We start from the raw sequence: 22,903 nt of genomic DNA on the forward strand, positions 1-22,903 counted from the left end.
TCAAGAAATACATGGTCAGCTGCGAGGTTTCTTGCTTGAGTGACTTTTCTGAAGAGTCATAAAAAATATAAACAGCATGTGAGGAAAATGAATAGGTATTGAATTGACACAAATAGATATTAAGTTGTATTTATTAAAATTGTCATTAGATGTAAATGAGCTTCTGACCTCAATCAAATTATATTTAAATAATTAAGTCAAATATGAATAGACAGGGATCATGCAGGAGAGGAGAGTCTAGATCCCATATATATATATATATATATATATATATATATTTTTTTTTTTTTCGGTGCACGGGCCTCTCACTGTTGTGGCCTCTCCCGTTGCGGAGCACAGGCTCCGGACGCGCAGGCTCAGCGGCCATGGCTCACGGGCCCAGCCGCTCCGCGGCACGTGGGATCTTCCTGGACTGGGGCACGAACCCCTATCCCCTGCATCGGCAGGCGGACTCTCAACCACTGCGCCACCAGGGAAGCCCTGGACCCCGTAGTTTTATAAAACAAAAGCACTGATAGCAAATAATTTTGGTTACGTGCCCAGCACTGGGCGAGGGACTGAGGGGCACCACCTAAGAATGGGAGAAAGCCCTGCCTTCCGGCGGTTTACTATCTGGTTGCAGACTCAGAACGCACAGCCTGGAGAGTCTGTGTCGGGGGCTGGAGAACTCAGGCAATCAGCCTGGGGCAGGGCCGGGGGCAGCAGAGAGGCCCCCATGACCCGCCTGGTCCGTGTCAGCCGAGGGTGAGGCCAGGAATGAGCAGAGCGTCGGAGCCGAGGGGTGTTTGGAAGAGATTTTCTGGAACCGTCCCTTGAAGGACACTTCCCTTCCAAGGGGAGCCCTGGGAGGCTGCGGGGCGGGGGAGGGGCGCGTGACTTTGCACTGCAGCCTCACACGGTCTCTCGAGGGCTGTGCTTTGAACGCTGTTGAATCTTCCCGGTTTCCGTTCAGGAGGGCAGAGCTAGCTGGGAACAGACTGGGACCCGGATAAAGGACAAAGGCGAGAAGGTGCAGGGGACTCCCGGGAGCCCGAGTGTGGCAGCGACCTTCCCCTGTCAGGGACAGAGCTGGGCCTTCTGTCAGGTCGAAGCCTTGGCCCGCATCTGAGGCCCTGCTGCCCCATCACTGCTACGTGGGCTGCAGCACCCGCTCACTTGCTCATTCAGGGAACCCCGAGATCTCCCGTGGAGGGCAGTGTGACAAGTGCAGGATGGCATCGGCAGGACACTGGACACACGGGGAGGGGGCGGGTCAGAGAGAATGCCTAGAGGACATGACAACGAAGTGGAATCTGATAACCGCGGGTGAGAGGAGTTGATGACTTAAATGCAAACCAGGCCAATTATTTCTGAAGTAACAGCATCCTGGAGTCTGGGAAAGGGGCTGCGTGTGACTTAGGCCCACCCCCTACCAGCCCAGCTTCCTGTCTCACCCTCCCTCTCATTTATGCAACAAGCATTGCCCACACGGAGCTGAAATCACAGGCACTTGTGTTGAGTGGCAGAAAGGACAAACCCAGGAGGGCTGAGGGGGCACATCCCAGCCCCCCCCCCCCCCGGGGACTGAGGCACAGAGAGCTCTGGTGGTACCACTCCACACGGGAGGGCTTTGAAAGTCCTGACCACATGCGGGCTCCTCTGAACCAAAGATGCATTGCCTTCAATAGAGTCCCACCCTTACTTGCCTTACGGCTGCCGCTGGGGTTTCCACTGCCAACTCCGTAAGCAGGCTCAGAGCCTCCAGATGTGAGGCCCTGGCAGGAGCGAGTGACCAGACGTGTTCCTCCAAGGAAATGACGTCGCTGGGCACCTTTTATAAGGCAGGCCCTGGAGGAGGCGTCTTTGGGTGTATTTTTTTCTCATTTGATCCTCATTCAGTATTCATCTCCTGGGAGGGATGTTTTAATTATCTCCATACTGGAAACTGGCTCAGAGAGGGCACCCAAGCATCAAGGGGTGAACCGGGATTTGAACCCTGCTCTGCGCGTATGTCTTCTGCATCCCACTGCCTCCCCTCGTGATGCTTACCATCGCGTTGGAGGGCGGGGTGACACAAAGCGGCCCACGATGCAACAAGGCCTCTCCTAATTGATATGTTCACCCTCTTCTTTAGAGACGGCACCCGGGACCCTCTCCTGCCCGGCGCACAGCCCGGGGACCCCGAGGGCCGCGAGGACCAAGACCCTGGCGCGGGGCCCGCTGGAGCTGCAGGGCTGCGCCCTGGGAAGGCCCGCGCCCACCCCACATCTCTGCCGGCTGCTCTGAGACGTGCCCGCGGAGCCTCTGCAGAGGCCTCATGGTCCGCCGCGATGGCTCGTCTTAGGGGGACCTCGGAGCCTGCTCCCAGAGCGAAAAGAAGCCCTGACCAGTCCGGCCGCCCGGAGCCGCGGCTGGCGATGTGACTCGCTCCGAGGGCAGGGCGCGCAGACCCCGAGTCGGGGCGATTCGGGGCACGCTCCGGGTCCGGCTCCGCGCGGCACCATGAACGACGACTTCTGCCGGGCGCTGGCGGCCCGCCGGCCCGCGGCGCCCCCCGGTTGCCTGCCGCTGGGCATCGGGCCCCCTCCCCGACCGGCGACCCCGGCCCGCGCCGAGCCTCTGGGCGCCGTGCCCTTCCTGCTGTACCCGGGCGCCGCCCGACCGCCCTACTGCGACGCCTACGCGGCCGCGTTCCCCGGCGTGCCCTTCCCGGGCGCCCTGGGCGCCTGCCACTACCCCTTCGAGCCCGCCTTCCTCCAGAAGCGCAACGAGCGCGAGCGCCAGCGCGTCCGCTGCGTCAACGAGGGCTACGCGCGCCTCCGCGGCCACCTGCCTGGCGCCCTGGCCGAGAAGCGGCTCAGCAAGGTGGAGACCCTGCGCGCCGCCATCCGCTACATCAAGCACCTGCAGGAACTGCTGCGCGTCGCCCCCGACGGCCCTGGGCACCGCGAGCCCCGCGGCCGCGCCCCACTGGCGCCCGACTCGTCCGAGCCGTCGTGCTGCTCTTCCTCGCCCTTCTTCGAGTCGGAGGACTGCAGCCACTGACCGGGCTGAGGCCGCCCGGGGTCGGGGTGCTCAAGCGTCCGCGGCACCCTCCCTCCGCCAGCGCCACCACGGCCCCGTCCCTTCCAGCGGGGGCACGAGAGAGGCCAGAGCGGCTGTCGGGGGGCGGCGAGGGCGCGCGCCCCGTCCATGCCGGCCACCCCCGGGTCGGGCTCCGACTGGGCCTCAGCCCCGCGCAGGGAAGGTCGGAGGTGCCCCGGTCGTGGAGGTCCTGCTCCGCCCTCCGTGGCCACGGGCGCAGCCCAGGAGGCGAGTCTGCTCTGGTCCGCACGCCACGCCCCTGCTCTCCACGAGATGGCCTCAGATGCCAGCGTCCGCTTCGAGGACTTGCTTGTCACCTCCCCCACCCCCCGCCCCCCAGAGGAGCCCAGAGGGAGAGGCGCAGGCCAGATTCAGCGTGCACTCAGCCCAGGAGGCGGCGGAGTGTGTGCGTTGGTGGTGCCCTCCGGCTTCCTTAATGGAGGGCCTTACCCACCCCACGCCCCAGTGTGGGCCTTTCCTTCCCCCCTCCCCCCGCCCCTGGGGTGGGTGAGGACTGCGTGTTCCCCCCTCAGACTGTACTCTGTGGGCATGGGGACCGCATGGGTGTACCGGCGCTGTGTTTGCACGACGGGGCTAAATAAAGACGTTGGGTTTTGTGATTCCCGGGTGGTTGTCCGCCTTCCCTTCCCTGGCGCCCCTGTCTCCTTCCCACTCAAGCACTTGTGTGGGGTGTTCTGTTAGCTCATGCATTCAACTAACATTTACAGAGAGCTTAGTACATGCCAGGGGCAGTGTGGGGAGGGCACAGAGTCCCAGAGATAGACACCGCCCCTTGCACAGCTAGGGACAGGCTGGGGGGGGGGCGGGGAGGAAGGTGGGCACAGCCAGGAGCCCCCCCCACGGGGCATAGGGTGGAGGAGCTTGGCCTGACGGCTGCAGGTAGACATGTGAGGGAGGGCTGTGGACTCCTACGGAGCTGGACCACCCAGCACCCTTTCTGGACAGTGTCCTGGGCCTGCGGGGAGGGGTGGGTTGAACGTTGACACCAAGGGGCTAGTCTGAAGCCTGAGGCTTCATAGCACTTCGTGAGCTCTCCGTCGCCCCAGCCTCGAGCCTTCCATCCTGTCTCCCTCTGCCCCAGCCCAGACCCATGTGTGAGCCCCCAGCCCCACCCCCAGCCTCCCTGGGGACATACTGGGCTGTCACTGGCTGGACTGGGGAGGAATGACAGCTGCCTGGCCGCGGGAGCTCGGCTGGGCAGCAGAGAGCCCGTGGAGGCTAATTTTACTCGCTGGGAGCAGGGAGAGCGATCCCCGGCCCGCCCCGGCTGGCTCAGCAGGGCAGGCTCGCCCAGGGGCTCAGCCGCCCAGTCCCCAAGGCAGGGGCACTGGGGACTCGGGGAGGAGAGGGCAGCGGGTGGAGAGCAGGAGAGGCTGAGGCTCCGGGAGCCATGGAGCCGTCCTTGCCCCAGGATGAGGGCCTGAGGAAGAAGCAGCCCAAGAAGCCGGTTCCCGAGGTCCTGCCCAGGCCGCCGCGGGCCTTGTTCTGCTTGACTCTCCAGAACCCTGTGAGGAGGGCCTGCATCAGCATCGTGGAATGGAGGTAGCCTTCAGGGCCAAGGGGCTGCACGGGGTGTGTGTGTGTGTGTGTCAGGGGAGGCGAGGAGCGGGGCTCACAGATCACGGGCTTGGGGGGCCGGAGACCGGGGCCTGGCGGTGGAGCAGGGAGCCTTTGCGAAGGAAGCCCTCAACCGAGGAGCAGGGGCCCCCGGGGCTGAGGCCCAGGTCCTCAGGCAGCCTGAGTGCCTCTGTAGTGGCTCTGGAAGGTGCTGGAAGGCGCGCCCAAATCCCCAGTCCCCAGCGTCGAGGGCTCCTCTCAGCCTCCCTGGGTTATGGGACAGGGCTGGGGTGGGGGGAGGCGACAGCGGGCAGGGCGGGGAGGAGAGATGGGCCTGCACCGAGCTCTGCTGCGACAGCAGGCCTGGGTGGGAGGCACCACGTGGGCACAGGGACATGAGCCCCCTTCTACGTTGGCATTAGCTCTGCGAGGAAGAACGATGAAAATTTCCAGCTTATTTGGGGCAGAGAGGAAGGAGATGCAGAGGGGGGAGGCCACTGTCAAGTGGGGGCTGAGTGAGCTGCTCGGGCATATTTGAAATACTTCTGAAGGGTTTTGGAAGACCAGGCTCCCACCAGCTGTTCCCTAGAAGAAAGGAGAGTAAGGGAGCCGCAGGGACAAGGAGAACCCAGGCGGAGCTGGAAGGTCTGGGTAGGAGTCAGCCCTGCCCCTACGCGGCACCCAGGAGCCTCGTGCCCTCCTGACTGGGGGTCGGGGGCAGACTTCCCCACCCGTGTCTCTCGCCTGCATCCTGTCCCCTCTCCAGTCCTCTGCCCCGAGGCCGCCTCTCTTCAAACGGCAGAGGAGGGTGGCTGGGAAGGGCGTGGGGTCTCCCTCTAGCCATCTGTACAGGGCATCCCCCAACCACACACGAAGAGCTCGGGCCTCCCCGCTTCTCCCCCTCAGTGCCCTCCACAGCCGCCCTGTAACGGTCAGCCTCCCCGGAGGCTGTGCTACTCACCAGCAAATCCAGGGAGCCTGGTGGGAGTGCCCTCCGGAAAATGGCTGGCAGGGCCTGTGTGGGTGGGTGCATGGCCCTGGGGCCACGGATGCCGTCGGTTACCGTCGGTTACCGTCCCCTCCTCAGGCTGCAGAGTCCAGGTTTCATCCCTCCCGGCCCGCTTCCCGGGGGTGCTTAGCCCAGGCCGCAGCAGCCCCAGCCTCCCTTGCTGATTCTGCAAGGACGCCACGGCGTGTCTGGCCGAGGCTCCGCGGAGCGGGGAGAGCCGTGGTCGGTGGAGCTGGGGGGTTGGGGGGATGGGTACTGAGACGGGGGCTTAAGACTCCCCGGGCCTTGAGGCTGAGTAGCCCCCAGCCAGGAGCCAGAGCCTCGTGGTCCCAAAGCGTCTCAGTGGACGCTCCCTGTTGGAGGAGAGGGAGGCGGGTGCCCCACAGGAGCCTGGCCCCGTCTGTGCCCTGCAGGAGGGCAACGTGGGCCCATCAGCCTGGCCTTGTAGTCAGTCCAGACAGACCCCCAGTGCGCCCTTCCCCTTAATCCCACGAATCCCACGCCTCACTCGAGGGCTCTCCTTAACCCTGCACCAGACCCTTCGAGACCATCATCTTACTCACCATCTTTGCCAACTGTGTGGCCCTGGCCGCCTACCTGCCCATGCCGGAGGACGACAGCAGCGCTCTGAACCTCGGCCTGGTAAGAGCGGTCTTCCCTTCCTCCTGCCGGCCTGCTGCCCAGGCTGCGCGCTGCTAGATGATACTGGAGCTGCAGCCCCCAAGGATACAGACCCCACGTCCCCACCACCTGCAGGACTGGCTGAGGGGCTCAGAGCTTTGCAGGGAAACCTGGCCGGGCTGGGTTCCATGATATCAGTACTGTGCCGGGGCGCTGTGCTGAGCTCCTTGCGCCAGTAAGCCACGTCCTCCTCCCCGTGGCCCCTAAACTAGGCTCATCTGACAGATGTGGAAACTGAGGCTTTGTAGGGCCAGCGATGGGGGCTGAATGCCGAGTTCCCTTCCCTGGTTGTAACCCGGAGGGACCGTGCTTCTGTGGGGCTTGCCTTTCCGGGATGGCCTGACGGCGAGAGAGCACATGTGTTAGAGCCACACTCTCCTCACGCCGGCACCAGTGACAAGTCCACAGGCCAGAAAAGGCCGCGGCTGGAAGGGGCTTTCCAGAGCCAGGCTGTCCTGGCTCCTCCCCAGCTCACTCTGTTTACGGATGAGAAAACTGAGGCTTGGGGGGGGTAAAAGACGGACTTACCCAAGAGCTAGATCACAATAAAATGCTCGGTGTTTATTAAGTGCTTATCGGATGCCAGGTTCTGTGCTAATCACTTCCTGTAACTGCCCCCATGAAGTCAGTAACGTTATTAGACCCAGTATAAGACAAGGAAACTGAGGCTCAGGGGGTCACCCCCATGCACGCGTCTTCTCCCAGGGTCTCAGACGCGGGGCTCTGACTTTCAGACCCGGCCTGGATAGCTGTGCCACCAGTGTGGTGACGGTAGGAGGGTCCCTGGGGAAGCCCCTGGAGGTGTTGGGCATTTACCAGGCCCCTGAGGGGACAGGCCGACGGACACGCCCTTTCAGCGCGCTTTTCCTGCACTAACTCTGCGGGGTGGGCGGAAGGAGAACTGTCACGCATGCGTCCAGGGCCTGGAAGGATGGCATCTGTTTCTGCCTCTGCTTTGCGCTGGTTTCCATAGGAATCTATCTTGAGCTGGGGAGAAGCTGGGATTCTAAGTGTGTGCTTGGCTATAAGCGGAAAAGCTCGGAGAGTGGGAGCCGGAGCAGGCAGGCCCTGCGGTGAGGCAGGCGGGGGCGGTGCTCCTCGGAGGCTGGGCCCCCTGAGGCCGGTCCCTTGTCTCTGCTCTGGAATCCAGGGGGGGCCTGCATCCACTTCACCCTTTAGGACTTCATATCAGGGGGCCTCGGTTCCATTTCAACTCCTTAAGAAATTGACTATTTTGGAAAGAAACTCCACCCTCCTTGAAGGTGCAGAATCAGACTTTAGCGGGTATGTCGCCTGCCATCTTGAAACAAAACGGCTACCCTAAAAAGTTCACACGGTGCTGTGTGCTTGCCTTTGGCCTGTGGGCTGAGTGATGGAGTCTTGGGTAAGTTCTAGGGTTCGTAGAGACAGGGTGATGAGTTCTCTGTTGAGTTCCGGCAGAACCGGACCGGAAACCTTCCCAAAGTAACGACCATCACGTCAAAGGTCAGAGCTGGGTGGGTCGTTGCTCATCGGTGAGGGACCCTTTGTTGTGAAGCCCAGAGAGGGCGGGTGATACTCAAGGTCACACAGCCAGCTCCTAGCTGAGGCCTCCCCGCTTCTTCTTGTAGTTATATGCTGATCTCCACAAAAGCCAGCAAGAGGGAAGGGAGGGCAGTTAGAGCAGGAGGGAGGGAGATGGGGGCTTCCTCTCTTCGTCGCCCTATTGGCCACTTTGTAGGAATCTGAGGAAGGTCTGGGACCCCCCCAGTCATCCAACAGAACCGTGGTTGGGAGAAGGGAGGCCCAAGGACCCACTCTGCGCTAACTTTCTTATTTAACAGATATTTGTCATGTGCCTGTTACATCCCTGGCACGTACAGGGGACCTACTTGTGAACCAAACAGACATAATTCCCATCTTGACAGAGATTAATTTATCCAATCAATCAAACAAGCAGTTAAAATGAGATGGTAAACATGCAAGGTCTGGGTGCACTTAGACGTTGTCCGGGAGGAGAACCTGAGTGAGACGGATGGCATGTCTGACCTGAGCCTGGAGGGCAGGGCCGGCTTCACGGGGTGTGACCTGCACTCGGGAGGGCTCAGGGGGTGATGCTCTGGGGTCATGGCATCGAAACATCTGATAATTTCATCTTTGAGTCCATGTTTTGTAAGTGAAGTTCAACGGGGATGGGGCACAGGGCCGTGGCTCACTCGTGGTCCTGCCTCTGTCACTTTCCACCCCTCCCCTGTCTCTGAGAGCAGACTCTCAGCTCAGTCCCCTGGGAGGCCACCTGGCAGAGCCTGGGCGTGGTCCCGGGAGCGTCAGGGTTGGCACACGTGCCCTTCGGTGTGTCAGGACAGCCATGGAGGTGGCTGTCCCCAGCCTGGGCTGACAGCACCATGGCCCATTCAGAGAGGGCCCTGCAGGGTCCGGCTTCTGGCCCTCCTCCCCCCCGGTGCTCTGAGTCTCCTTGGGGGAGGCCTGTCCACCTTGGGTGGAGGCACTGGGCCCGTGTGAAGGGCCAGGGCATGGCTGGTGGCGGCATGTGCGCTGGGTCACGGAGAGGAGGTGCCTGGGAGGGTCTGCACCCTCCTCAAAACACTAAATAGGCCATAAACCCCACCATGATAGGCTGACAAAGGGAGCGTGGAAGGAAGGCATTTCCGCACCTTTAGCGGCACAGGTTGTGAACAAGCGCCGCGCGCTTGCCTCTTGCGCTGGGCCGGCCAGTCCTGGAGCAGATCCCACATGAGTGTGGGGCATGGAGGAGAGGCTGTGGCAGCCCCGCAGGAGGAGCGCTCTGGGTGAGGGGGCACGTGGGCAAAGGGCTGGAGGCACGAGGTGGAGAGACGGGCTGGCATTTGGAACATCTCTCAGGCCATCAGGTAGAACGGGGTGCGGGGGGGGCGGAAGCAGGGAAAGTGGTGTCCAGTGGAGCTGAGGCCCAGGTGACGGTGAAGATGGAGAAGTGGGAGATTCAGGACGGGGGATCTGTGGACTCGGGGCCTGATGGGCGTGGGGACACAGCATGGGGGAGGGGAGGAAGAAGGCGAGGGTGACACTCGGGTTTCAGAGAGGGTGACGGAGCAGATGGTGGTGTCGCTTTCCGAGACAGGCGTTCCTGGGGGAGGAGCAGGCTGGACTGGGGGAGGGCGACGGCGAGGTCAACCCCCGACGGTGCAGGTGCAGAGGCCTGCGTCCGCCCAGCACGGAGATTTGCAGGTCTGAGCACTGGGCGACAGAAGCTCCCTCACGTCTGGTGACTGCAGACTAGCTGGGGTGAAGGGGGAAAGGTCAGGGGGCAAGAAAGGCTTCCCACAGGGGCCTGGCGTGCAGACTCCAGGCAGCTGGCGCCCTCGCTCATGGGAGGGAAGCCTCGACACCTGTCCTGGGAACAATCTCCCCCGGGAGGCAGGGGGCCCCTCCGGGAGCTTTTTCCTCCTTCTCCCCCCGCCCCCTGCCCCAGCTCTCACTGAGGCTGAAAACTGCACCAGCCGGGCTGGAGAAGCTGACGGTGGTTCAGACGATGGGCTCTGGAGCTGCAGCTGTGTGATCTTGGGCAAGTTACTTAACTTCTCTGTGCCCTCAGTTCCCTCACTTGTAAAATGGGGATAACACCGTAAAGTTCAGAGAAGGTTCTGGATGAGTCAAGCCCTTATAAATTGTGCCACGTTGTCTAACGACACAAGGAATCTTTATTATGCGGGGGGCACAGTGCCTCAGCGTGGGCTCCCCAGCCACAAAGCCCCTGGTCACAGAGACCCCAGGTTGTTCCAGAGTCAAAGGGTATAATCCCTAGCAGCTATGACCAAAGGATTATTTCAGACAAAAAAATTCTTCTTCACCCAATCCACCATCTGTCCCCAATCTCTTTAACCCTTCTCCTCTCCTTCCAACATCCAAGTCCTCTGAACGGCTTTCCTGACCCCGCCCCCAGCCCCATCCTCTAGCCAATCATCACCATCGTCATCATCGCCATCATCATCTTCATCCTCGGCTGTCGGGCACCTGCCCCACGCCAGGCGCTGCTCTGACGGCTCTCAGTGCATTGTCCCCCTGAGTGCCCACCACGGCCTCACAAGGCAGCACTATTATATTTCTCACTTTTACAGAGGAATAAACTGAGGCACAGCGCATGCCCAGTGGACGCCGCGGGCAGACCTGTACCCTCGGTGGGGCATTGGGCGTGGCTCCCTGGACATCAGAAGGGGACACAGGAGGAGAGGGGTCTCTGCTTCCCTGGGGAGTGGCCTGCGGGGGCCGGGTCCCAGGACAGCAGGCCCCGGCCCCTCCCTGCGTGAGACCCCACTTTCTCCCCACTGTGGAGGTGCTGCCCGTCCAGGCCAGGACAGATGCTGAGATCCAGCCCCACCCCTCCTTGCCCCAGAGAGCAGGCTGCTTTAGGCCTGCAGGGCCAGTGGCTAACACGGCTGTCCCAGGGTTCTGCCAGCCGGGTGGAGGCTGGGGACTCCGGTCACAAAGGGGCACCGTGGGTCAGGGAAGCAGGAGGATGGAATAGACCCTGAGCTGCCCCAGGGCCAGCGAAGGAAGGGCAGGGAGGTGAAGGCTGAGACCAGCACCAGACCAGGACCCTGCAGGTCCAGCTCTGCCCCTCGAAGGGCTCCCTGCTCCCTGAGGCCAGAAGGAGCCCTGCTCCTGGGGGACTCCCTGACTGAATCAATTAAAGGAAACCTTTGGGAGGGTCTCCATTCCAGCCTGGGCCAGCCTGAGGGGACCCACGTGGAAAAACAAGAGCCGTGATCAGAGTTACCAGTTCTGGGGACAGGCTAGAAACGATCTATCACTCCGCCCACAAACTAAAAGTAAAAACTGATTAAAATATAGAAGGAACGCATGTCAGAGGTTAATTCAACGGGTAACGGAACAAGGAGGGGGGGTAGAGTTGGCTCAAAGAGAATTTGAGAAACAGGAATCCATGCTATCGGAGAAAAAGTGATAGGCTAGGATTGCCTGCCGGGTGGCACACTGGGCTAGCTACAGGGCCATGGAAGTGTGGCCGTGGGATGCCGGTTTCTATCAGGCAGAAACCATTTGTGCTTCTCCTGGGCAGAATCCTGAGACTCAAGCAAAGGTACAGCCCCCGGGTCAGTGGTTTTCAGGGAGGGGCGTTGGGCGGCGCCTGGAGCTTGGGGAGGAGCCTGTGTCCTGAGCTCCGCTAACGTCTAGAGGGCAGAGGCCTGGATGCTGCTACACGCCCCCCCCTGCAACTCACAGGACAGCCCCGCGCCTGCCAACAAAGGGCTGTCCACCCCAAATGCGGGGAGTGCTGAGGCTGAGAAACCCGCCCTAGACAACGAAAGACTCCCCGGCCGGACCTGTGAGCAAAGGTTCCAACAAGGACGCGGTGCCTGATTTCCGAGTTCTAAACGATTTTTGGTAGCACGGTCACGCTAGCCTCGGTGCTGCAGGCGCGGGGAGGCCGGCGGCGGGACTGGATGGGCCTGTCTCTCCTCCGGGGCCTCCCTCCCTCCCTCCCTCCCAAGGCCGCCTGCCCTCAGACCGCAGCCCCTGCACATTCCTGGGGCTCCGGTTGCTGCTGGCTAAGCCTCTGGCATCCAGGGCGCTGTCTTTTTTTAGGGTCTGGAATGTGTCTGCTGAGGCCACAGCCCACTCCACCTCCCCTCGGAAGGACCCCAGTTCTGGCCTGGCCCGTCAGAGACCCTGGACTTGCAGGCGTCCAAGCCGGGGCCACCGGACAAGCTTCTGGCAAAATGACAGGAGAGCCTGGCTTTTAGGCCCCGCTCGGAGCCTGCCCTCTCCCACCGAGGGGACTCAGAGTCCCCCCAGGACCGTCGTGGTGACGAGTGTCTGGCAGGCACATGGGGAAGGCGGAGTAGGTGGCCGTTCTGTCCCCTCTCTGCCCTCACAGTACTCCTAGCCCACAGCCAAGCCCCTCCGAGCCCAGGCCTGGGGGGCGAGGGACAGGCTCCGATGAGCCCCTCCAGGGGTCCCTGGGTGCCCTTTCTCCCCCTCCTAGCACGGCGTGGTTGAGGCCACGGACCCTGGATTCACATTATGGCCCTGCCCCTCAGCGATCCTGGAGAAATTACTTAACCTCTCTGTGGTTCAGTTTCCTCATCTGTTAAATGGGGGTAAGAGTGCTCCCCTTCAGGGTCCCTGTGAGGATGAACTGTGTGTGTGTGTGGCTAGAACAGGGCCTGGCACACAAGCTTAATGACCCAGAGCTGTTGTCACCACGATTACCCAAGACAGTACCACCTCCCACCCTCTCCCAGGTGGGCTCCCCGCTTTCCCTCCTCCGCCATCACCACCCCGCCCCAGGCGAAGAGGCTCCTCCTCTGTTGACCCTCAGCTCCGCTGGCTCCCTTTTCTGGACTGTCCCACACGCCTGACCCTCCCGGACCCATGGGAGCTGGTCTCCATGCGGGAAGACAGGGGGAAGGCAGGGTGGTGGAGAAGCCCGCTCAGACCGCGCCCTTTTGGGTGAGAGTTCACTGGGATAAATATAGCCACTTCCCTCACTCCAACAGGTCATTTTCCAGACCTGGAGGCTCAGGTGGTCATGCAGACAGATGCCAGGGCCCGGGACACCTGCGGGCGGTGCGGTCACAGGACGCCAGGCCGGCTTCCCCGAGACGCTGTTGGCCGAGTCGGGGCAGGTGGGCTGGAGCCCCACTGCCCTCCAAGCCCCACCTCCCTCAGCTGCACGTAGGAAAAGCAGCAGAGCAGGGGTGAAGCTCAACCCACCACTGGGGTGCCCAAGAAGTACCATCTTTATTCCTAGAAACCAACTTTGTTTGGGTCCTACGCCCACATCCCTCTTCAGTCAGGGCTGTTCTCTGGTCATCCTGCGGCCCCAGCCCCGGGTCTCAGGCAGCACCAAGAAGCAGGGGCTGTAGGGCCTCGCCCAGCCGGGCCGAGGCCGTGTTGTTCTGGCCATACGGTTCCCCAGGCCGCCGTTCGCTGTCTCCACGTTCAGGAAGCAGGAGGCCTTGGCAAGCCCGTACCCTGCTTTCTCAGGGGTCCTCAGGGCCCCTCTCCCAGACCCAGCCACATCTTCAGGGTGCTGTGGGGAAGCAGGCCCGAGGTCGATCTACCCTTGAACCTCCAAACCCTGGGGTGAGTCTCTGTTTTGCTGGGGAGACGCCTCCACCATGCCTCCCACACCAGGGTCGGGCCTCAGCAAACCACCATCCGGGACCTGCCTCCAAACCTCTCCCGAGGCACAGGGCCCAGCATCTGCCTAAGGGGCGAGACAGGGGATGACGCCAGGAGGGAAGCGGTCCCTGACTGGCAAAAGCATCTCGTGGCAGCCGTGCCCACCAGCCTGCCCCGAGCGCTGGCTCTGGGGACCACCACGGGCCACCCCCCTACAGGCACCAGCTCCCCGACCCTCAAACAAACCCACTTTGGCTCATTGAAGCAGACGTGCCTTAAAGAGTTAACAGATAGAGTGGAATGCCACTCCCCTCGCCCCGCGGTAAGATTTGTGTCCTAACAGGTCACAGTGCCTTGACCCTGAGGAAGGAGCCTCAGCCCTGGGATGGGCCGGCCGCCTTCCCAGGACCTGTGACCACAGCTACCCGTGGCTTCTCTGCAGCCCTGCCCCGACCAGCCTGTTAGGGTCTTTCTGTGGACCCTGCAGATCCCAGAGCCCTCCAAGGGGCTGCGGGGGGCGGGGAGGCTGGGGTCCAGGCCAGCTGTCGGGCAAGCCCCAGTGCCCGGGGCAGGAGTGCGGCCCCTCTGCAGTCAGACAGGGAGACTGAGGCCAGCCCACTGCCACCCCCTCCCCACAGAGCCCGGGGCCTGCCAGGGCGGGTGAGCCGTCGGGCCAGGGTGGCTGACCCTTGGAGAGAGAGGACTCAGCCCGAAAATAGAGGCAGTGAGCGGGGCGGATGCAGCCTGAGCCCTGCTGTTTCCAGCCCAGGACTTTGGGAGGGTCTGGCTCCAGCGCCCCCAGAAGCAGGTGCAAGGCCTGTGGGTCAGGGTCACGTTCCAGGTCCACCTCCGGCCAAGCGTGGCCCCAGGGGCCCAGTGAGAGGCCTGTTTGTGGAGGGACGTTTGGTAGTTAAGGTCCTTCCTTCTAGGGAGCTGGTATCGGAGTCCTCGCCTCAGAGACAGACAGGTTTATGGTCCTCCCTCGAGGGCGGGGGGGCGGGGGGGCCGGTGCAGGAACGTCTTCCCTGCTCTGGAGCCAGAGCCCGGGGTCTAGCATCCCTTCTCGGGAATAGAGATCGTGAGGCCACACCTGCTTTGGAGGCATGTGGCGGCAGAGGTTAAATTTTCCGTTGTGTATTCATTCAACAAACGCTTCCGGAGCACCTACTGTGCGCCAGGCAGTACTGTGTGCCCCAGAGCAGAGCTCCACAGCCAATCTGTGAGGAAAGCCCACTTTGTCGCTGTTAAATCTCATCCAGCCGTGGGCTGACCAGCCGTCCTCCCACGCGGGACCGTGTCACAGCCTGTGCCGTGTGGGACTCACAGCCCACGTTGGTCTGTGACGCACCCACGTGCTTGGAGGGTGTGGCACGTCGCTCTGATGGCTCCCAAATGCTGCTTCTCAGAGCCTCTACGTCGCTCATCCCAGGGTGACGACAGTGGGTCAGCGCCAGGGACACTGACACATCAGACACCCACGTGGCCGGCGTGGTTCTAGATGCCGGTGACACAGCAAAGGCTCTAGACTGTACATTCAGGTCGGGGGGGACAGTCAAAGGAAGGAGAGAAACAGCACGGCAAGCAGTGACAGCTGCTGACAAAGAACCCAAGCAGGGGAAGAAGACAGCTGGGGGAGGGGAGGAGGGGTCCGGAGGGCCTCTGGCAACTTTGGGGTTGGGGTCCTAAGGAAAGAAGACAGCAGCCGTGGGGCTGTCTGGGAAGGACCTTCTAGGCAGAGGGAATGGCAAGGGTGAAAGCCCTGAGCCCCAGAGGTCTTTGGGGGTGGGAGGGGAGCCGTGCCCAGGGTGATGGGCAATGATGCCTGGTGGGCTGGGGGAGTCCCGCCACCAGCCCCACCTTAGCCACCACCATCAGAGACTCAGGGAAGCTGCCCGCGGGTGCCCCTGGCCCCCACCCAGCTCCCATTGCCGTTGAGGGAATGTCACCTCTTCCGTCCTGTGGCAGAGAAACCAGGGACATCCCCGCTCTTGGGGCCCCCGCTCGTGGTCTCGGGGGTCTGCAGTTTGGCAGAGGGTGGTGGAGAGCAGCACAGTGGTACGGGGACTGCGGGCCACACAGGGGGAGCTCATCCTGGGGGCTCAGAGGGATCTGGGCAGATGACAGGTCGGCTGGGTGACGGACCTGGGGACACAGGCAGAGGGGCCGCTGTGGACAGGGGCGCCGTGACCGGGGCAGCGGGAGAGCCGGGGCCTGGACATCACACGGGGGCTGTCAGGGGGTCGTGCAGGCGGGGAGGCGTGGGGACACAGGCTGTGCGAGTTTGGGGGACAGGCCGGCCGGTGCGGAGTGCAGGTGGATCCAGCAAATGTTAGGGTGCAGAAAGGCCTGGGCTGGGTGGGTGGAGGTACCCAGGGCAGAGCAACGGGAGGGGTCCGGAAAGACCCCGGGTGTCCCCACTGGGCAACTCAGGGCCATTGGACAAGACAGAGACCCCTCGGAGGAGCAGGCTCTGGGGCAGGGAGTGTCTGGTTGGGTTAGAGGTGGGCCGGACGGAGCCCAGGCCCGTGAGCCGCCCCCAGACAAGACCTCAGACCACAGCTCTGCGAGAACCAGAGCACGCGGTGCGGAAAGGCTGTCACCCCCTGAGCGTCGGGAGGGGCCCGGCGAGGCGGAGGCTCCCACACGACGGTCTCCTGTCCTCCGCTGATTCAGGCAGGGAGCAATCGTCATCTCTGTTTTACAGACGAGGAAACTGAGGTTCACGGAGGCTTAGGAACTCACCCAGGGAAACAGAGCTGCCGGGAGAACCGCTATGCTCGAAACCCCCTGCTCCTCTCTGCCCGCTGGAGTGGGGAGCCTAAGGAAGCGGGGATGGGAGGTGGGGGGCTGGGAAGGCTGAGGACGTGGATCTCGGACAGACAGCCAGCGCCGCCCGCGGCAGCCAGGGAAAGAGCCCAGGTCAGAGGGGCTCGGGGGCCACCCAAGGTGACATCCGTGGCAGTTTCTGTGACACAGGAAGGAACACGTCCCCCTGCCTCTCCTAGGGCGGGGGCTGGGGGTGTGCGTACGCAGGGCTCCCACGCAGTGTGCTCTAATTCCAGGAGCTCCAGGGTCGGGCCGGGGGGAGCTATCGGGCCGCGGAACCTGCGGGACCCCAGGGCCCTCGACAAGCCCCCTGGGAGCCAGGCAGCAGCCGGACAGGCAGGGGCAGGTGCAGGCAGCCCTCCGGGTACATGGCCGGCCGCCCGGCCTGTGAGCACAGCAGCTATTTTGGGCCCTGTTTTCCCTCCCCTCAAGCCCACTTCTGCCTTGCCCCTGGGGTGGCAGCCACTTGGGCATTTACACACTGACTCCACTTCACTCTGCGCCTCCTGCCTCTCTCCTGATGCTGCATCTGCCTCCCGGGCAGCCTGCCCTGCGGGGGAATGGACCCCCGCCCCCCTCAGCCCTGCCGTGGCCGTGCTGCACCCACCCCCTGGCAGGGGCCGCCCGGACGCCCTTGGCAGGACCTCTCCGCGGAGCGATTGCCCCAATTCCCACCGGTGGCCCTACACAGGCCCTTGAATTGATCGGTGTTGCTTTGCATTCTAACCCTGCCTTACTGTTTTCCGGAGGAAGGAGAAAGCTTTGGAATTACAAATGGGTGGAAGGGACTAGGGTCCAGGTTAAGGAAAGCAGGCCTAGCCCATATATGCCTCAGTTTCCCCCTCAACATACAAAGGGAGACCTTGCTTTCAGGAAAATGCTCTGAATACCAAGTTGGGAGGGTTCTGGGAACAGATCCATAGTAACGAGCCATTGGCGCCCTCTTCCCTTGCTTTCCACATCTACCCACTCGGAAGTTAAATTCTCTTCCAGGTCAGTAGTGGGGTGGCCCCAATACAGTGATGGCTCTGTAGTGTGCTGGCCCAGTGGTGGGTGTGGGTGACTGACGGTGACATGGGCTTGGGTTGTGAGGTCCAGAGGACGGTGGTCCAGTTCTTTCTATGTGCTCCTGTGGTCCTGCAGGGCTGCAGCCCGGTCCGGGGCGGGGCGGGCTTGGGGGGCGGCTCGCTGGTGGGGGCGCGTGTGCAGAGCTCTCAGAAGCCACCAGCCTGGCTGGGATGGCTGCAAGGACAGCGGCGTCAGCCTGGAGCTCTGACAGAGTGACCTGCTTCTCCGGAAATAGCTCTCTCCTGGGCCCAGAGGACGGGGCAGGGTGACCGGGCCAGGATGGGAGGCTGAGAGAGCCGGCCTACAGGGGAGGGTCTGGGGGAGCGGGCAAGGCCTTCTGCAGGGGGCACTAAGCCGAAGCCCTTGGCCTCCGAGCTGTGGGGCCTCGTCCAGGCACAGGGACCCCCGACACCCGCCTGGCGCATCGGTGCTTGTGCCCTTTAAGTGGCTGCCTGCAGGCCGCAGCAGGTGTGGGCAGCTGGGGCGGGCCGGGGGTTACCGAAAAGTACATGAGAGGTAAGACCTTGAGCAGCCGGGAGGCCCAGCTGGAGTCCCGAGGACTGTCCCCCACCTCCTACTGTGAGCCGTCGGGACGAGGGAGGAGAAAGCCGCCCAAACAAGAGCCATCTGGGGGCCTTCCCTCTGGGGGCTGCCCTGACCGTTCATTCATTCGTCCAGTTCTAGGCCTGAGAAGTGAAGTCATTAAAAAAAAAATAACAAAAACCCCCACACCTCATGCAGTTTATACTGTAGTGCGTAAGATAGGAAATGAACCAGACGGAAATATATGTGGCATTTCCAGCTAGGGATCAGCTAAGAAGACAAAGTGGGAGGAGGAACACAACATAGCAGAGGCCCCCTGGGGAGGGACCACCCGCGGGGGGAGGGGGGAGGGAGGGAGGGAGCTGGCGGCGCGGGACGCCGTGGACCGGGCCGCAGAGCGGCGGAACAGGGTGCAGAGGTAGGGGAGCCGTGGTGTGACTGCCTCGCCCTGCAGGAGAAGCTGGAGTACTTCTTCCTCATCGTCTTCTCCATTGAGGCCGCCATGAAGATCATTGCCTACGGCTTCCTGTTCCACCAGGACGCCTACCTGCGCAGCGGCTGGAACGTGCTGGACTTTATCATCGTCTTCCTGGGGTGAGTGAGGCCCGGGGGTGCGGTTGGGCTCAGCCGGCTGCCCAAGGGCCCAGAGGCAGGTGCAGCAGTGCAGGGGTGTGGGCCGGGGACGGAGGGGGGGGGCGCCCATGGCTCACACCCTCCCCAGCCAGGCACCGCCAGTCTCCTTATTTTCTCTCTCTCTTTAAAAAATAAGTTTATTTATTTATTTATTTTTGGCTGCGGTTGGGTCTCTGTTGCTGCGCGCGGCCTTTCTCTAGTTGCGGCGAGCGGGGACTGCTCTTTGTCGAGGTGCAGAGGCTTCTCATCACGGTGGCTTCTCTTGTTGTGGAGCACGGACTCTAGGCGCACAGGCTTCAGTAGTTGTGGCTCGCGGGCTCTAGAGCACAGGCTCAGTAGTTGTGGCGCATGGGCTTAGGTGCTCCGCGGCTGTGGGATCTTCCAGGACCAGGGCTCGAACCCGCGTCTCCTGCATTGGCAGGTGGATTCTTAACCACGGCGCCACCAGGGAAGCCCTCCTTATTCTCTTCACACAAAACTGGAACCGTGTGAGTGGCTCCAGTGCCCAGCAGTTTCTGGACGTTCATAAACTTCTCATGCTTTACTATCATCTATTCATTTATTCCATGGGCCTGTGCTGAGCACCTGTTATTTGGGTCCATGAGAACAGATGTTTAATAACCCGTATGAGCCTGCTTGGGCTGCTGTAACAAGATGCCACAGACTGGGGGCTGAGACCACAAAAATGTATCTTCTGACTGTTCTAGAGGCTGGAAGTCCAAGATCAAGGTGTGGCCAGGTCTGCATTCTCCTGAGGCCTCCCTCCTTGGCTTGCTGACGGCCGCCTTCTCGCTGTGTCCCCACGTGGTCTTTCCTCCATCCACACGCACCCTTGGTGTGTGCCCAAGTTCCCTCTTCTTCCAAGGGCCAGGATGGGAGGCTGAGTTAGGGCCCGCCTGAACAGCCTCGTTTTCACTGAATCACCGCGTTAAAGGTCCTATCTCCAAATACTGCCACATTCTGAGGCCCCACAAGTTAGGACTTGAACGTATGAATTTGGAGTGGGGGGGGGCGTGGTTGAGCCCATGACATACGATTTGGTAGCCACAACCTAATTATAACAGCAGCGTTTGTCATACACTTACTCTGTGCTTTACATGGACCATCTCGTTTGATGCTCCCAACAATCCTCTTATTTTCTCCATTTAAGGAAGGTAAGGCGCAGAGAAGTCAAGCAACCCACCCGAAGTCACACGGCCAGCCAGTGGCGGTGCCGGGATTTAAACCAAGGCACTCTTGCCCCAGAGCCTGCCCTTAACCACTAGGCTGCCCTTCCACTCACTAAAAATCACATTCCTTCTCTGCTAATTGCCGAGTGCTGCTTTAGGTACAACAGGACACAGAGACTTCTGTGAGTCAGATTCTGCCTTGACGGACTGCCTGGCGGAGGCCACGAGTCTGTGCAGAACAAGGCCACGCAGCACACCGTTGTTCCACACGCGGTGCCGCCCAGGGGGTTCAGATATCAACGGAAGCGTTCCTAAAGAAGGACTTGAGATGGACCTCAAAGGATAGTGGCAATCGGAGTACACTGAGAGCAGGAAGGACCATAAAGGGGCTTTGTCAGAAATGCAGAGCAGGAGAGCTCGACGGAGAACCAGCTGCGGGCTCTCTCCTCCGCGTTCCCGCTTCCTCCGAGCGCGAGTGTGGGCTGCTGGAACCCTCCACCCACCACGGGCTGTGCTCAGCCCCCGGCCTGGCCGTAGCTGCCCCCTCCAGGACCCAGAGTGGCCATCACACATGGACCCGATGCTCTTCTTACTGAGCCTGAACGTGGCCTCAGGATTTTTTCTAAAATTCCCCAGACAGGCTGCTAGCGGCTGACGAACTGTACCTTGCCACCTGCCCCCAGTCTTTCCACCGGTACCCTGAGCGTGGATGGGACACGGGGCCCCTGAGCCCCGGGCCAGAGGCTTAGTGGACCGCTGGGCCACCTTCTCTCCCTCTCGTCCTCCCCAGGGTCTTCACCGTGATCCTGGAGCAGGTCAACGTCATCCAGACCAACACGGCCCCGATGAGCAGCAAAGGCGCCGGCTTGGACGTCAAGGCTCTGCGGGCCTTCCGCGTGCTCAGACCGCTCCGGCTGGTGTCCGGGGTGCCCAGTGGGTGGCAGAGCCCCTCCCCCTTGCCCCAGTCCTGGGTCCCCTCCTACCCTGGTGTGGAGGAGGCTCCGAGGGAGGGCCAGGAGACCAAGAGGGGGGCTGAGTCGTCCTTCTCCCCCTGCCCTCACGCCCCCCAGGCCTGCAGGTGGTCCTCAACTCCGTCTTCAAGGCCATGCAGCCCCTGTTCCACATCGCCCTGCTTGTGCTCTTCATGGCCATCATCTATGCCATCATCGGGCTGGAGCTCTTCAAGGGCAAGATGCACAAGACCTGCTACTTCATCGGGACGGGTGAGCTTCCGGGCCGGGGTGTCGGGAAGGTCTGGGGATGTCTCGAGAGGGGGATTCACCCAGCCGTGAAGAAGCCCCAGGACCGGGTCGTAGCTTCCCCCATCCACTGACCTTGGGGATGGCTTTCTCCTGGACAAGGGAGATTGGGCGGGAAACAGCTCTGTTGGGGTCAGGGGGCAAGGGGGGTGAACGGTCAGGTTCTTCCTCTGAGCACCCCTGCCCCACATAAGGCTGGTGCCCTTGGGCTTTCTGGCCACTTGTGGATGGACATGGAGGCTAGGATCAGCCCGAATTTCTGTCTGTACTTGCCTTGTAGCTCGAGTCTTAGCTTTTCGTCCAGGGCCCACAGGGTGGGGTCTGAATGGGACTCAGGAAGCACCCGACGGCCGAATGGCCCCTGGTCAGAGATGAGCTACCTTGGGGCCTGGATGAACTTCAGCTACACCTTCTAAACCAGCATCTCTCAAACTGCCTGCTCTCAGGACCCCTGCGGGGGATTTCCCTGGTGGTCCAGTGGTTAAGACCCCACATTTTTACTGCCGAGGGCGTGAGTTCAATCCCAGGTCAGGGAACTAAGATCCTGCGTGCCGTGTGGCCAAAAAAAAAATTTTTAATTAAAAAAAAAAAAAAGACCCCTTTGCACACTTCAAAATTATTGAGGGTCCCAAAGAGTTTTTGTTTATATAGATTTTGTCTGTTGATGTGTACGGTGTTGGGAATGAAAACCGAGAAAAATGTCATAGTATTAATTTATTAACTCGTTTTAAAAAGAACAGTAATAGACCACTTACATACCAACATAAATAATATACTTTCTCAAAGTTGAAAAAAATTACTGAAAAATAACTTTATTTTCCCAAACCAAATCAAAAATGTTTGGCGACAAGAGAGGTACCGTTTTACATGTTCTCTGGACCTCTTTACTGACCTGGCTTAGTGGATGTCGGTCGAGTTCTCCCATCGCTGCATTCGGTCTGTTGCGACATCACATGTCACATGGATCTGGAAAACTCCGCCCCTACATCTGTTCAAAGAATGAGAAACGAGGGGGCACATAGAGTCTGGGCATTTTTTTTTTTTTTGCGGTACGCGGGCCTCTCACTGTTGTGGCCTCTCCCGCTGCGGAGCACAGGCTCCGGACGCGCAGGCTCAGCGGCCATGGCTCACGGCACGTGGGATCTTCCTGGACCGGGGCACGAACCCGCGTTCCCTGCATCGGCAGGCGGACTCCCAACCGCTGCGCCACCTGGGAAGCCCCTGGGCATTTTGATGAAAGGATGGACCGTACTCCCGGGTCCCCGCTCTCAGGTAGCAGCAGTTTGCTGGTCCTCAGCTTCCCCGGGCCGAGTGCCACTGCCACTGGGGGTGCAGGAACAGGACCCAGCACAAGGCAGAGGTGACCTCTGTTAGGACGAGCCCCTAACTCGGTGGTGGAGACCTGCAGAGTCTTGGGGGACCCTCCCCACTTCCCTGCGCTCGCCTAAGGGGACGGCAGCCCAGCTCCAACGACACCTCTCACGGCGTTGTCGCTGGGCTTGTTCCTAACTTGCTCCGTCTCAGCCTCCTCCTGTCCCCATGACGATCTCTGGCCTCTCGTCGGCATTACCAGGGCAGAGAGGAGGGGGCTTTCTAGCACAACCTTCAAACGAAATTCGAGGGTCTCGCCTGGTGTTCACACGAGGTCTTGCCCAGTGCTGACCAGTAGCGCTCCCAAGCCCCTCTGGGATGGGGGTAGCTGCGAGGGGCTGGGGACCACACGCCAAGCTCAGGACCATCTGTGCCCCCCTGTCCCACTCCTGAGGATTGAGCCCCCCGGTAACAAGGTTAAGGAAGGCCACTCGATCTCTCACGGTCTGACCTCTCTGAACACAAGAGGAGACCAAACCTACCCAGGGGAAAAGGGGACACAGACGTCACCCAAATTTCAGGCTTTAGAGACAATAAGAGCACCATTCAGGCGCTCCCTGGATGCTAAGTCCTGCTGG

At 61.3% G+C, this 22,903-nt stretch overlaps 2 protein-coding genes across 3 annotated transcripts in view; both read left to right on the forward strand.

Moving 5' to 3' along the window:
- The first annotated feature begins 2,481 nt into the window (after positions 1-2,481).
- ASCL5 (achaete-scute family bHLH transcription factor 5) lies at positions 2,482-3,683 on the forward strand. Its single transcript, XM_060142007.1, has one exon. The coding sequence runs from the start codon at positions 2,482-2,484 to the stop codon at positions 3,022-3,024; it is 543 nt and encodes a 180-aa protein (XP_059997990.1). The 3' UTR covers positions 3,025-3,683.
- Positions 3,684-4,314: 631 nt separating this feature from the next.
- Positions 4,315-22,903, forward strand: part of CACNA1S (calcium voltage-gated channel subunit alpha1 S) — a 60,443-nt gene continuing 41,854 nt past the window's right edge. For both annotated transcript variants that reach the window (XM_060126491.1, XM_060126500.1), the window contains exons 1-5: positions 4,315-4,626; positions 6,187-6,292; positions 18,348-18,487; positions 20,486-20,628; positions 20,766-20,918. In XM_060126491.1, the coding sequence (XP_059982474.1) occupies positions 4,475-4,626; positions 6,187-6,292; positions 18,348-18,487; positions 20,486-20,628; positions 20,766-20,918 (694 nt within the window). In that variant the 5' untranslated portion in view covers positions 4,315-4,474. The remainder of the gene's footprint in view (positions 4,627-6,186; positions 6,293-18,347; positions 18,488-20,485; positions 20,629-20,765; positions 20,919-22,903) is intronic.

Source organism: Lagenorhynchus albirostris, chromosome 2 (assembly GCF_949774975.1).
Source record: "Lagenorhynchus albirostris chromosome 2, mLagAlb1.1, whole genome shotgun sequence".
NCBI classification, from domain to species: Eukaryota; Metazoa; Chordata; class Mammalia; order Artiodactyla; family Delphinidae; genus Lagenorhynchus; species Lagenorhynchus albirostris.